We start from the raw sequence: 15,009 nt of genomic DNA on the forward strand, positions 1-15,009 counted from the left end.
TCGCTCGATTATTTTGGTCAAAGCAATTTTTTTTCGGACACTTTGGTGTGATTTTCGGACAAATATGACGGTCTCAGGCAAAAATCATAGGTAAAAAATTAATGAAAATTTTAGCTTGAGAAAACGGAGACCTGTTGTATATTTTTGGAAAGCTCTCAAAAAATTAAGATAAGAGATATATTGCAAGTATAGGTGATTTCTGTACCTAACTCGAGATATTAACCCTTGAAAACCGTGTTTTTCAGCCAGAAACAGCTGTTTTGTCCAGTTTTTGAAGCTCAATATCTCGAGTTAGGTACTGAAATCACCTATACTTTCAATATATCTCTAATCCTAATTTTTTGAGAGCTTTCCAAAAATATTCCAAAAAGCTTTCCATTGCGCTCCACCGTGACATTTTCATCTTAAAAAAACTAATAAAAATAATAATAATAATATGGCTAAGAACATTGATGTATGCTTATTAATAGTGATTCTTAGATAAACATGTGTTTTTTGAGCCAACAAAATTTTTTTGCAAAAATCTGCTTGAGCCATCTTTTACCTATGATGGTACCCTACTTTCATGAAAAAATAAACCCGTTTTTTAGCCGTTTTTTGGCCCAAATTTGCCCAAAAATTTTTTTTTCGAAAATCGGGCTCCGTCACATTTTGGCCACCACCATTTTGCACCTTTGTACCAAAAATCAAAAGATTTCTATGATTCAATCCTGAGAAAAGTTGGTAACAGACGAACAGACGGACGAACACAGGTTAATTTATAGGACCTCCACCCCACCGGGGTAGGTCCAACAATAAAATATATGCTAAAACCCCATTAAAGTTTATAAAACTATGAAAAAACATAAAAATACCTCCGAAATTTGAAAAAAATTGATCTATTGGATATAGTTTTCTGTTGTTTTTTTTTCTCCGAAAAGGAACTGGATCTAGTTGCATGTATTTCCTATCAAAGCCAAAATATTAAGCCTGCAAAATAACACCGGACTACTATCAGCATCATCCAGTCTATCAAAAAGCTATAAGTGGCTCCAGGGCTAGTGATCTTATTGACCTAATTGATCATTTAAAAAAGTTAGTTTGCTTCTAACAAATCTGTGCACACGAAGAACATTGTAGCTCTCACTTTAAATGTTTTGAAAAATTTCAATCTGCAAGAGAACACAAAGAAGAGCCATCAGATTGATTATAGAGAGTAGGATCTGATGGTATCGATTTGAACTGAAGCTGGCCTAAAGAAAGAAAGCTGCCAAATTATACTGGGCCATTATAAACACCGTCGGAGTCTATCAAAAAGCCATAAGTGACCTACGCATCAAGTGTCTAATCTGTCAATAAATTCATATAAAAATAGAGAAAACAAGAATAAAAAGTATGACAGATATGTGAAGTATTTCCAGCTATATATTTAGTAAAAAGTAAGATTATTTTTATACGTAGAAAAATAGTCATTCTCATCCGATGCAATATCTTATTGAAAATTATAAAAGTGATTAAATCTTTAATGAAAAATAACTATATCTTCCAGATGCTATGAAAATTGCCATATTCAGAGCGTACAACTTGGATTAGCATAGGCAAGTTCTTTCGACAAAGAAGAATGCTCCTTCACCTGTTTATAGATACTTGATCAGTGTAGTAGGATAAAACAGTGCTCGAGAGTAAGACTTCTCGACTCACAGTACAACTAAGATATTCCGTGTTTCTGTTTCAACCAATCATGATATAGGTTCAATTTGTGATCGTCCGGATGGACATCGCGCCATTGTCCGAGACAAAAGATTCGATAACTATCATTACCGTATTTACCGATTCCGTAAAGTTCGATGGGATACCTCCATGATTTGTTGAGATATTCGTCAGAAAAACGCAAAATAGTGTCTGCTCTCCTCTTATGCAAACCAAGGGGTTGTAACATTCCTAAAAGTGTGATTAGTTGGAGGTGATGAGGATTCAGAAAGATTGACAACATCGAAGCTGATTTGTTCTTTATGTTTCTTTCATATTTCATAAACTATGTTATTGGTATCTTTTATTGCTAGTTTTATTGGTTAACCCTTTAACGACCGATGACGAGATATCTCGTCTTCGCGTTCCGTGCTAAAAACACTGAAAATTTTTAAATTTCTAAATTTATGGTTAAAAACTAACGTTTTTGTATTAGTTTTAGTTCTGAGATGAAGGAAATAAATTGGGAGTTTCTAAACGTCGACCAGAAATGACGACCACGACCGGCGACCACGACCAGCGACCAGATAAATTTGGGTTAACGAGTTTTTTCTCTTTCTCCAACGTAGAGTGTCTCTCCTTATAATATATCATATCAAAGAGATAGAAAATAGAGGAGGTTGCACGCAACTGCTTTAAAGCCGGGCGGCTCTTGTTTTCTATTCAATTTCCTTTGTTTTGCAACAAAGAAAAATCGCCTTTGACGCGAGCTGAGTTATGCCGCCAATCGAGAAGGAAGCAAACATGGCGGGTCGAAGCGGTGATTTTTCTGCTGTTATTTTTGTTATGTCTATTCGAGTTATGACTAAAACAACGTCTACAGCAAGTACTACATTGTTTAAAACATCTCAAATGCTTTTGGATATATTTATTTCAACCAATCAAATGATTTGTTTACGTTTTGACTCAGGAAACAGTGAAATTATCATCGAAGAAGAGAAGATGCCTGTCTTGTTGAGTAGCTAACAGCACCTACTGATGGAAATCGCTCGAAATCGAAAAGATGGACAATTTTTTTCAAATAGGGAACAATTTTCCTTGGTAGAGGATGCCTTGAGGTATGTATATCTGAAGTTTCTAGTGTGGTCTGGGTCTTTTCACTGTGGTCTGGCTCTTTGAGTTCAGCCCATTTTTCAATTTCATGTACTCAACCATCGACTAGGTAGTTCTTGCAGTTATTGTTGTCTTTCACTTTGTTTACGTGATCAGCTAAAAGTTGGCGGTTAATTTCAAAAATTTTGCTTCTTGATTTGTTTTTTTTTTATTACTGAAGGAAGAGACACGGAAGAAGAATTTGAATTTCATCGAACAAACAGCTACTGTAGCTGCCTGTAGTAAAGTAGTGTAGATTATTATGCGGCCGGTGCGTAGGAAACTGTGGACTGTGGTGCGGACTGTAGAAAACTTAAAGAGACAGCTTCTTTTGAAGATGCTTTCAATTCAATGCTTTGGGAGTTGATATTACTAATGATGCTGCGTTGATGTTCATCCTGAGAAAATCTGTGAAAAGTGTAGAGTTGTTTGTACGAATTTGAATCAGCATTGAAAGGCACCCAGAGGCACCCAAGCTGAAAGTAGGAAAAAAGAGAAAGTTAGGCATAAATCAACACAGTGTGTTATAAAACAACAACAATAAGATATTGATACCAGTGGTTTCGCAGATTGTGTTGATGGAGAGAAAATTTCAGAAAAGAGACCGTGGCTTTGTCTAATTATTGATGCTGAAGACTTTATATTTGTTATTGATTGGTTTTATTGAATTGGGTGAAATAAATGAGGAAATTAATAGGTTGGAAAGGCAATGTGATGAGGAGGGCCAACAAGCAAGATAATCAGCCTCGCATGTTTTAGCTTTTATTTTTCGAGGTATCTACACTGGATTACTTTTGTTTTTGTTTTTTCCCTACTGCCATCTGCTTCAAGTGATGAGTTATTTCCTGTTGTCTGGGAGCTGTTGAAGTGTTGGAATATTTGAGTTTGAAAGTCAGGTGTTTGGTATCTGATGGAGCTTCTACAAACCGTTCATTTTATAAACTCAAAGAATAAGGAGGATAAAGTCCATTTCTTCAGTATTAATCTATGTGCTTTGGATAGAAATAAGCTCTACCGTGAGATTGGGTAACTTGCATCAGCGGAGGCAAACATGCATAGCCCTCAAATAAAAGACCTGGCTGGTCATTAAAATACAACTACGCAGCTCCACTCCGCTCGCAGCTCTACTCTACCATTTTTGTTTTGATTTAACTTTGTATTTTAATGACCAGCCAGGTCTTTCATTTGAGGGCTATGCATGTTAGCCTCCACTGATGCAAGTTACCCAATCTCACGGTATATATTTCATTTGTGAGGACAAAACAATTTTGAAAACTCTCATGAAAATAGAGGCACCAAAAATTTTGTAAGTCAATGGTTTGTCTATTATTTCCGGAGGAAATACCTTAAATGATATTAATGATGATTTGTTTGAAATGTTTATCACTACCAGGTGTTGAAATTCAAAAAAAATGATTGAAATTATACGGTCTAATTCCTTTCCTTTTAGCTGGACAAACACTCAATCAGTTGGAACCATTTGGTACAACTCTGGGAGTTCGAGAATACTAAAACCCCAGGGCTTTATACATGATCAAATTAGCAAGAGAACACATCAACTAAATATGATGAACGTTTAAACTTGCAGCTCAGGTAACTTGATGATTATCATATTAACTCAAAAAATGTGCATATATATATGTTATCTAATCAGGTTAGGTAAAGTCTGAGAATTAGGTCTGTCTGAAATAAAATGGCCTTTTTATGACAATAAAAATCCCATGATATGTACCTTAAAGGAAGAAATTTTGGCGGGAACTTAATTTGGCGGATTTGGCCGAAATCCGCCAAATTAAGTTCTTGCCAAATTTAATTTATTCCGTCATCCGCCAAATTAAATTCCCGCCAAATTTAAATTGTTCTATTTATTCCCCCAAATGTGTGCTATTTCAGGCTTTAAAACAGGTTTTTCCTTTTTTTAATGGCGTTTTTTGGACAAAAATGTCCTTCATCCGCCAAATTAAATTCCCGCCAAATATAATTTTTCAAGTTAACCGCCAAATTAAATTCCATCTGAAAAAACTTTTTTGGCCATCCGCCAAATTAAATTCCCGTCAAAATTTCTTCCTTTAAGGTATTCAGTTGTTGTCAATGACATTGGAATGACTATAGCTACAAGTCTGGTCTCGATAATTTTAGTTTGATGACTAGCTTGATATAAACAGAAATTTTGAATAATTTTTCTGGGCTCAACATCAAAACTTCTTGAGTGGCTTTTTCAGCTGTGAAACACACTGAATGTTTGGATGGTGACAAAGGCTCTAGCTTATTTTCATTATTTGTCCTGGATTCCTTTTGAAAGTTACTTCATTTTTATTTTAGTGTCTCAGTACTAGAGTCACAAGGTTCACTTGTGACCAAATTATAACTTTTTATCATTTTAGTGGCTGACAGATACATTTTTGAAAAGTGGGAAAACAGAGGCACCTACACCTGGCTTGCAAAAGAAGAGAGAAAAAATGAGACTGTACCTGGCTATTCAAACTGTTGAAGGGCTGCATGCAAACTACAGGTTTGTTATGATTTTGCATTCAAACATGTCAAAGGTTTTTTAGTATGAAATAGTACAATTTTAATTTTAAGCAATCAATGTTTCTGTGAGTGCTCCTGGCCTTGCACGTTTTAGAGGTGTTTTTTTTTTAATATAGAAAACCGACATTTTCTCAGTCTTTTATTCTTTCAATCAGACCTTTTTCACTTTTCATCTTGCAGGAGCTGCTTGTTGAATATCCTGGATTTTACATTTTGGATCATGGTCGTCTTAGTCAGCCAACCTCAACTTATGTGTGGGCAGGTCGTTTTGATGGTTTTTTCTATTATTTAGATTATTGTTATTTAAAATTTTGTTTTTTTTAGATTTTAGCTGGATTTGATTTGGATAAATTCCACATATTTTTTGTGAAATTTCGACAAAAAATTAATTAAGCAGAAAAAGTAAATAAACATACATAAACGACAGAAAGGATACCTCTTACCTTTACACTTGTGACAAATTATAGATCTCACTACATTTGCTAGTAGATATTTATCTTTTGATGATAGTTCATTATATGATTAAATTATGTTAATATATTTTATATATCAATATATTATGGTTTTTGTTGAAAAACATACACTTTTTAGCTGATAAAAAAAGCTAAAATTGACAACTGGTGCTAGATTTCTCCCTATACTTACCTTACCTTATTTGCAGCTATATAGACTTTCATTGAAGTAAACCTTTCTTTAGAACGTGAGAAAGTGAACAGTATATTTCAAGAGAGCTAATATCTAAGAAAAAATTTCCAAAAGACTCGAGCTGTCAAGGAAAACAGCAGCTATTTTTTCATATTTGTCTCTCTGCCCGTTCTACTTTCGTTTTCAAGCACTTTTTTACGGCATTGATTATATCTTTTTGAATAAAACACCGATTGTTTCAATTTAGTCGGTTCCGTAAAACTTTCCCTCCTTTTTTCTTCCCTCATTAATTATTCATGATCATAACTAACATAGTATAATAGAAAGAAAATCGTGCAACCTCCTCTATTTTCTATCTCTTTGATCATATTGAAGAGCATGAGTAAGCTCACCCCTGTCTCATCTATTTAGAGCCACGTGCTCAATGTGTAAAACAACCATTTCGACGCTCTTGGAACTTGATGATGGTGCCAATTTCTATCCTTTTGTATTATCGGCATCAAAATGATTAACGGCACAAAACTTTTTGAAAATGGTTTGAGAAGCTTTGTATTTCATCATCAGATTATTATTTCTGTCGAAATTAGTCATTTTGTCAACATATAAAGACATTAGAATAATTGATTAGATTCATATCTCTAAAACGGGAGTTTCTAAACATCGACCAGAAATGGCGACCACGACCAGCGACCACGTCCGGCGACCAGATAAATTTGGCTTATCGAGTTTACCTGCTCTCTCCACCGTAGAGAACATCCAAATCGAGTCCTGATGTGGCTTTCAAATGAACCACTGAGCACGTGGCTTTCAAATGGACCACTGAGCACGTGGCTGAGAATTACTCTAGCTAGAGAATACTAAAAGTGACTTTTGACGTTACCAGTCATTTTCTAGACAAAGTGACACTTTTTGACAAAAATATTGACAGGGCAATTAAGTGTGATGTCTGTAAACTTTATTACACCAAATATTTTAATTGTACCGAATAAGATGCCTTTAGTATGAATAGATAGAAATTGTCAGTAGGAAAAAGCTGGGAAGGCCAGTTTTAGAGATATCAATCTCATCAATTATTCTATTCTCCTTACATTGTCAAAATGACTTATTTTGACAAAATAATGATCTGATGATCAAATATAAGGCTTCCTAAATAAATTCCAGCACAAATTTTGACACTAATTAATTTGATGCCGAAAATACAAAAGGATAGAAATTGACACTCTATTCAAGCTCCAAGAACGTTGAAATGGCTGCTCTACACGTTTTGCACGTGGCTTTATAATCACTGTAGGTGAGACAGGGGTGAGCTTTACTCTTCAATTCGATAAATAAATGATCATAAGAGAAAGACTCTACGGTGGAGAAAGAGGAAAAACTCGATAACCCAAATTTATCTGGTCGCCGGTCGTGGTCGCTGGTCGTGGTCGCCATTTCTGGTCGATGTTTAGAAACTCCCCTCTAAAACTGGCCTTCCCAACTTTTTCCTACTGACAAGTTTTATCTATTCATACTAAAGGCATCTCATTCAGCATAATTAAAATATTCAGTGTAACAAAGCTTACAAACATCATACTTAATGACCCTGTCAATATTTTTGTCAAATAGTGTCACTTTGTCAAGAAAATGACTGGTCACTTCCAGGTTCACTTTTTAGTTTTCTGAGGACTTGATTTAGATATTCTCTACGGTGAAGAGAGCAGATAAACTCGATAACCCAAATTTACCTAGTCGCCGGTCGTGGTCGCTGGTCGTGGTAGCCATTTCTGGTCAACGTTTAGGAACTCCCAAAAGAACAAACCTCAAATTGAATGTATATAATAACTTTGTATACAAGTCTTTATGTTTTTCAGTTATGGTAGCGAACCCTTAATAAACCTTTTGACGATATAATTCGTCATTCAGTCGCCGTTCAGTCGCGAACCCTCAAACAAGATTATGACGAGATCTTTTGGCACGGTACGTAAAAAAGCCGCGGTATTTTAGGCACGGATAAATAAAAAGACGCAGTCGTTAGGGTTAATGGGCTGTTCCATTAAAAAACCATACAGGTGGACGAACATCTTCAAGTAAAAAAAATTATTGAAAATGTGTGGATACCCCCTGGAAAATGGCAAATTTTTCTCGGATTACCCTCTGGAAATTGGATATGAAATGAAATGGCCCAATTTTCATAATAAGGCGCTTTTGACATCCGTAGACTTAAAAATTTAAACTTACTTGTTATTTCTACAGGGTTCGCCATCAATACACTCTCAGGTTCGCTGTATTTTTCCACGAACTTCCAGAAAATGGGGAGAGCGGCACTTCCAGTAGTTTTGTTGAGAAAGATTGTGGCAATGAGTAATTGCCATGGTTTTTGGTACAAATTTTCCTGCACTAAACTATATGGTGATTGTGGAGGGACAAAAGTGATGGTTTGGTGAAGTCCGCATACTTTCGTAGATCGATAACTCCCCATTTCGTTTTTGCATTTCTTTGCTGTAAGGAAAAATGAATAAAATTATTCAACCTCAGATGGATTGCACTCCTTGGAAGGTAAGACAAAAAAGCAGGCGGATTAAAAGCTTTAAAATCTTTTAAAAATTCCCCAAATGAAGACGAACAATTGGTGAAAAAAGGATATTTTTTTCTATTGGACAAAAAGTGGACAAAAAAATCTTGAAGCTATACTTTCCTGAAACTTTGAACTTCGAATATTTATTCAGATTTTCATACCTTTCTAGTCGACCAAAAATTACAATTCAACATAATAAGTAAAAAAATAAAGTTCTGGCAAATAGGTCGAGATTTTGCATGCCGCAATATGCCGATATCGGCAAAGAGATCGAAAATGCTGGCACGGAAAGGGTTAAACTGTAAAACCTCATATTTTTAACCATACTAAAAATAAGAAAAACTGGTGGAACAGAGACAAAAAGTCGTGTAAATAGGTCAGGTTTATAACAAGTCATGAAGTTCTTTACTCTCCAATCAGCTCCAGTGCACCCAAAAAAGGTTAATGTGTTTAGTATCAATGGACCAAATTTACCAAAAAAAATATTAACCCCATAAAGAAACTTATTCTTTTTTCAAAACCTCAAATATCATAGTTTTGAAATTAACCTAAAATTTCCGTACGTAGTTTGCAGCCTGAATGAAGACTGAATGAAATAGGGAGAAATTAAAATGCTTTTCTGCTGATTGGTGAACGATAAACCATATATTCAACGTGAAAAATCGAATTTCAAAATTATTCAGTCTCACTTTAATGATATTCGACTCAAGCTCGACTGAATAATTTTCGATATCCGATTTTTCTTGTTGAATATCTGCTTATTATTATTCAATCTGCCTTGACTGATCTTTAAGACTTCTTACTTTACCAAAGCTGGTCAACTTTACTGTCAGTTAACCCCCGGGGGGGGGGGGGCAGTGGGTTTACCAACTGACGGTATGTGCGGCGAAAAAATTGGCTTTTAGAATCGCACCCTTACAGTACAGAAAAAAATCGGTGAAATTCATACCCTTACAGTGCATTTTTTAAAATTTCAAACTCTTTTAGAGCAAAAAAAATCAACATTTTCGAGCAAAAATTTGCAATTTTTCCCAAATTTGCGGAAATTTCCACCCTTACAGTGCATTTATCAAAATTCCCCCCTTACAGTGCATTTCTGATATTTTGAAAAACATACCCTTGACCGCCGCACCCGTCGGTCAATTTGCCTGACTGCCCCCCCCCCCCGCAGTGAACCTCGTGACTTCAACCTCCCTTCAACCCTAATTTGAGGCTAGATATTTCTATTTAGCCACATATTTAACTAAACAATGCGTTTTTCATTGTGAGAAAGTCTGTTAAATATGAACCGAAAATGAGCTTAACCCTGTTGAGGTATCAGTTTTCAAAAAACATGATTCCTTAATGCTATTTTTAGGGTTTTTGATTTGAGAAGATATCCAATTCAAGCGTTTCATTACCTTGAAACTTTTTGAAAGTCCCTCTCAACCCATCCCCATTGCCAGTGTTCTTAAAATACGGACTACTGGTGAGGGATTTCGGATTTTTTTTCGGTTTGTTTCTCCTCTGCATGCAATCTGTTCCAGTTCTGATTGACACTGTTGTTTGATGATGTTTATGCCGTGAAATATTTTGCTTTGTATGACAACCAATGGAAGGTAAGGTCGTGGCAGCTAAAGATTGTTTCTTCAATGGTTCAATCACAACTTTGACAGGTTTAACGGCAAAGCTGGCTCTTTTTTCACTATCCTCTTTTGAGATGTTACAAGGATTCACCTTCCTTTTAGCATAGGCGTCGCATGCTTTTCCTATATCAAATAGTTTATGAAGGTTAACGGATAGTTTTTTCGTTAATAACCCATCGACAGGTGAGCTCATTTTTTCCTTGCGTTCCATAGTAGATGAAGAGGCAATATTATCAGAAATAGGTTCTTCACTTGATGGGGCCGAATCATGTTTGTTCAAATACTTGACGGTTGGTTGAACAATGAATTCATTGTTTTCCTCTACAACTTCCTTCTTAATGGCAATATCGTTCAACACAATTTGAGGCTGTATTTCCAAAGAAGTCTTATCTTCCCTCCTCTGCAGCTTTACAATACATTCTCCTTCCTCTTTTATTTTCATCGGAGAAAATTTTCTATTTCTGTTCATACCATATCCAACAGTGTTGGTCTTGAAAACTGTTTTCGATCTAGTCCTTTCACATACATCACTATAAATAATATTTTCTAAAAATAGCCCCGTTTGCTCGCTTTTAAATGAAGATTTTTTTAAATGGTAAGATTCAAATCGTCTAGTCTTTCCTTTTTTAAATCCCGCCTTCAGTTTCTTTAAACCAACTTTCGATGTTTTAGTTTTTTTTCTACGTGTGATCTTCCGATCCTTTGGTGATGTGATGGGAAAATAAGGCGATGTTTGAGATTGTGAAGCAGTAGAAATGGAAATATTTTCAATCAAGTTAGGTTTATCGGTATCATCATGCGGTCGTTCATTCGTTGGAGAAAGCGTTTGCCCATACGGGGATGCTCCTACAGTTGACGGGACATAATTTAATTTTTCTATTCGAACAAAGCAGGGTTTCATGAAATATTGAGAAACACTCCTCTCTTTCAATTCAACACAAAAATGCTGTTCTTCAGTTTTATTAAGTCGTTCATAGCCGGGAGAAGATTCCTGCGTTTCTCCCTCTTCGCCGTTCTCCATTTGTTCGTCACCCACGTTGAAATCAACCTGTGACAATGTCTTCTCCTTCTCGATGTAAATGGACTCCTGAAACAAAATCAAAGAAGATTCACGTAAGTTTTGGTGAAGATCCAGGATGATCACAGGGCTACCTTCTTTGAGGGAAGTGTAACTCTTGCTGTATCGCAGCACAGCTTTTCCTTAGCAGTTTAAATCAGAACCATTATATTTCAATAATATGCAAGCTCCGGGGTCAAAAAATCACTAAATATAAAAATTCGACTCTCTCACAGGGTCAAATATTTTCGTAATTTGGATAACGCAGTTTGAAAATCTGGCTGAAGATTTGAAAAACAATTCTCTCAAAGGGTCGTAAAAAAGTCAAAAAAGAGGCAATTTTCGAAATTCAGTCTCTCGAAGGGGAGGTCTTACATAAGTTACCTCGCAAATCGAGTACCCACCCCCCTTAGAGAGTTGATGGAAAACCAACCACAGAGATCAACAGAGAGTTTGTCACCTGATGTTTCTCCAGGTATTCTTCGAGTTGAACTCCATTATCGTCGCCTTTTATACGTGTGACGATTCTTAAACAAAGTTCGTTGAACTGATCTCCAGATTGCACATGCATGACTGGCAGCTCTTCAAGCAATCCAACGAAGTCACCCAGTCCACAATGTATGCCTGTCATCCGTTGGAAGTAAAGTTTGACATGTTCAGCGTCACGGAAGATTTCACCGTGAGGTGAGATGAGCACAGACGACTCATTCTCTACACATCGAATGCACGTCCATTGGAGAACGGCTTTGTCAATGTTGTTATTGATGTTGACGGTGCAGAGATTCGATAAGCGATCCATATCACTTCATCAATAATCAATAAATCAATAAAGACTTTTTTATCGTTTATTTTTCTTTTATGTTTAACTGGAAAAAAGATGAAGATGAAAGATTTTTATATATTGTTCAAGATATTTCTAGGATGTTTTTTTATACTCGACAAGGATGGAAAAAACTTTCATCGGGGGTGAACTTTCAAACCTTCACCTTCATGAAGACCCATTATCGCAGATCAAACTGTTTTTTTTTGTTTTGTTTTTTTTTGGGGGGGGAATTCTAATGCCAGTGGAGAAAACTCCTGAAGTATTTTCGAAAAATCATTATTTCCAGCTATCCACAAAATTGGATTCCTGCCAGACTTTTCCTTTATTTCTATCCAATCATGATCAATTACCAAGCTCCTCCCAGAGGCAGTTCTTATTTTTATTTTTCAGTATTCTAAAGATTTTGCATAAAATAAATACAATATGTAAAATTCAAAATCCAAATCTTTTTTTTTTAAATGATGATAAAAATATTTACAAGATCACTTAATCTTTTCGTTTTTCATAATATAAATACGATTAATTTTTTTTGGGGTGATTGAAGATGGGGAGAAAAATTAGCTATACTGTTACTCAACCTTAAGAATCTTAATTTGCAAGTGCGAAGATGGTTGAAGCCACAGGTCTGATTCCTCACTCGAGAATTTCATTTACCTGATATTAAAGCTATTAATGAAATGTATAGGCCTATAAAAATGCGTGTACATGAAAGAAACATAAACCAGAACCAGTCTGTTCCAGCATTGACCAAAGTGTGAGAAGTCGCCGGAGTCGGCGAGGTAGCACACATAACTATGTCACTAAATCTTTTAGAAAACTTTTGATTTGGAATGACACCAAAGTAGAGCATTTTCCATAAATAGTCATTGTATGACACTACAACTGCGAGATCATCCTATGTAGCAAGGAGCGCACGTCTCCACCAGACAAAACACTTTCAGGTTTATTTAATCGTTTGTTACGTTTCTTACTTTTCGATTTTCGCTTATGCAGTAGGGTTTTCGATCGTGTACGTATACAGATATGGCTTGCCGGATGATCGTTTTCCCTCGTTTCATCGTTTCGCTCCACTGATGTTTTTTGTTCGCAGTTTTTCGAGCTTTTCGTATTTTGAGATTCTGAGATCGGAGCACTTCCCTTGTTCATTTCATTATACGATTTTTCAATTTGACCATCTTCTATTTGGTTGTGTACGCCAAAGACTCGTGGTGATGGCGGAGTGGAGGGCGGAGTGGAGGGTGGGCTAGGCGGAAACTCCTCGGTTATTATAAATGTATAAGAATTGTCAAAGAGCGGTTGAATATCTTCCATGTTTCCAGTTACTGAATGTAAATAAAAAGGTCATTGTCCACTCGGAGATACCGTATTTCCTCATAAAAGCGCCGCCGCCCTATTGAAATTTAAAAGATTTTGGGTGTAGCGATCTTAAGAGGCTGGCGCTCTTTTCAAAATTGAAATGATTCTTTTTAAAAGAAGTCCGGGTGTAAAGAAAGAGCACCTTTACTACAAGTAGTTTGTGCTCTCTTCAAATTCCTTAAGTTCGAAAGGATACGAAACTATCGAAAAGTCAAATTTTCGTCAGTGAGCCAAGGAAATTTCAATATGCACCGCTTTCTGATTTTAGGTGTGGCGCTCTTTTGAGGGCGGCAATAAACGGAGGAAATACGGTATAATAGAACAATTCTTCCTGGTTGATTCCTCTTATGATATTTTTTGTATTATTCTCTAAAAAAATAAAAGATGAGGAAAATTAGAGAGAATATCCTGTGTTTTCGTACTCCCTTAGGATTATTATATTGATATAATATTCATTTCAGTCAACAACCTTACCTTCTGAATGCACAGTTTAAAATCTTCTCCCTCTAGTTTTCGAAGAGCAACAATTGTTGTTGAGTGCATGTACTTATAATCCATTGCTCCCAAAACAATTGCTAGCCCTTAAGCAACTAAAAAAATCTTCTTTTTTGTTATCTGCTCAATGCAAAATGCTCCGTTGCACGAACCTGAAGGGTTTATACGCGTCACTACTAAAGCAGATAAACAAAGGATTTTTCGCATTTTCATATCCTCGATCAGCCTCAAAACTTTTAGTAGACAATCTAATGGTGGGAAGGAATCAATTTCATCTGGATAGAAATCTTCCTATAAATAAATTTTTAAAAAAATTTCGACGTTTTTTCTGACATTTGACAAATTTTTAAATTTTTTTTGAATGATCCTTCAACAATGTCCCTAGGTCTAAATATCTACCGGGTCACCACAAACAAGTTTTTCTCTTTAAAGTGAATTTTTTGAGGTCTAATATTTTTGAAAGAACTAATCCTTTTCTATTGGAAACAAGCAACATGCAGAATGGACCTACCTAATGATTAACATCAGATGAAAATAAGAAAAAAGTGACAATTATAATTGTACAAAAATTCAGAATGGAAAAATAAAGCTTGTGTGTTGAATAATGTAAAATGGTAAAAAGGAATTTCCCCAAATACGAAAATCACTTAAACCATTCAGGCCCAAAAAACCTCTAAAGCTGTTTTTGGCCCAAAAAAATTTTCCTAAAAAATCTGGTTCCGTCACATTTTGGGCATTGCCATTTTGCATCATTGTGCAAAAAATCAGAAAAAAATTATGAGTCAACATTGAGAAAAGCTATATTTTCTTATTTGGTTAAAGGGAATTTCCCCAAAATACGAAAATCCTGTTTTTTAAGGCGAATAAGAATTTTCCAGGAAAAACCACTTCAGCCATTCTTTAGAGAATCTTGCCCTCCATCTTTGAACAAAAAATCAGAAAAAAGTAATGACAGGATTTTGCACAAATTCCAAAAAACCCTATTTTTAGATAGTTTTTGGCCCAAATTTGCCCAAATATATTTTTTCTCAAAAATCGGGCTAGTACTACCAGGGTAGTAAAATACCTTTTCCAAGAGTCTGGGTGGTGGTATGTAAAAATT

General features: G+C 35.6%; 1 protein-coding gene and 1 long non-coding RNA gene across 2 annotated transcripts; one reads left to right on the forward strand and one right to left on the reverse strand.

Annotated features, from left to right (window-relative positions):
* Positions 1-1,386: 1,386 nt before the first annotated feature.
* Positions 1,387-12,101, reverse strand: LOC136819977 (uncharacterized). The gene is made up of 4 exons (XM_067076211.1): positions 11,694-12,101; positions 9,952-11,263; positions 8,215-8,475; positions 1,387-1,920 (listed from the first exon to the last, which is right to left on the reverse strand). Exons 1-4 carry the CDS (start codon positions 12,030-12,032, stop codon positions 1,688-1,690), a joined length of 2,145 nt encoding a protein of 714 aa, XP_066932312.1. The 5' UTR covers positions 12,033-12,101; the 3' UTR covers positions 1,387-1,687.
* On the forward strand, positions 2,679-5,677 carry LOC136819978 (uncharacterized). Its single transcript, XR_010848510.1, has 4 exons — positions 2,679-2,786; positions 4,271-4,413; positions 5,205-5,332; positions 5,533-5,677. It is a non-coding gene; the product is annotated as an uncharacterized lncRNA (long non-coding RNA).
* Positions 12,102-15,009: the final 2,908 nt, after the last annotated feature.

Source organism: Clytia hemisphaerica, unplaced genomic scaffold, assembly GCF_902728285.1.
Source record: "Clytia hemisphaerica strain Z4C2 unplaced genomic scaffold, Clytia hemisphaerica genome assembly, whole genome shotgun sequence".
Taxonomy (NCBI): domain Eukaryota; kingdom Metazoa; phylum Cnidaria; class Hydrozoa; order Leptothecata; family Clytiidae; genus Clytia; species Clytia hemisphaerica.

Bases quoted from the DNA above. Each gene is read 5' to 3' on its own strand.
- LOC136819977 (XM_067076211.1), bottom strand. From the start codon at position 12,032: ATGGATCGCTTATCGAATCTCTGCACCGTCAACATCAATAACAACATT. The intron at 8,476-9,951 runs GTAATGAAACGC...TTTTCCTTACAG, and splicing joins GACTTTCAAAAAGTTTCAAG to CAAAGAAATGCAAAAACGAA. The intron at 1,921-8,214 runs GTAAGTTTAAAT...TCACACTTTTAG, and splicing joins GAACCCTGTAGAAATAACAA to GAATGTTACAACCCCTTGGT.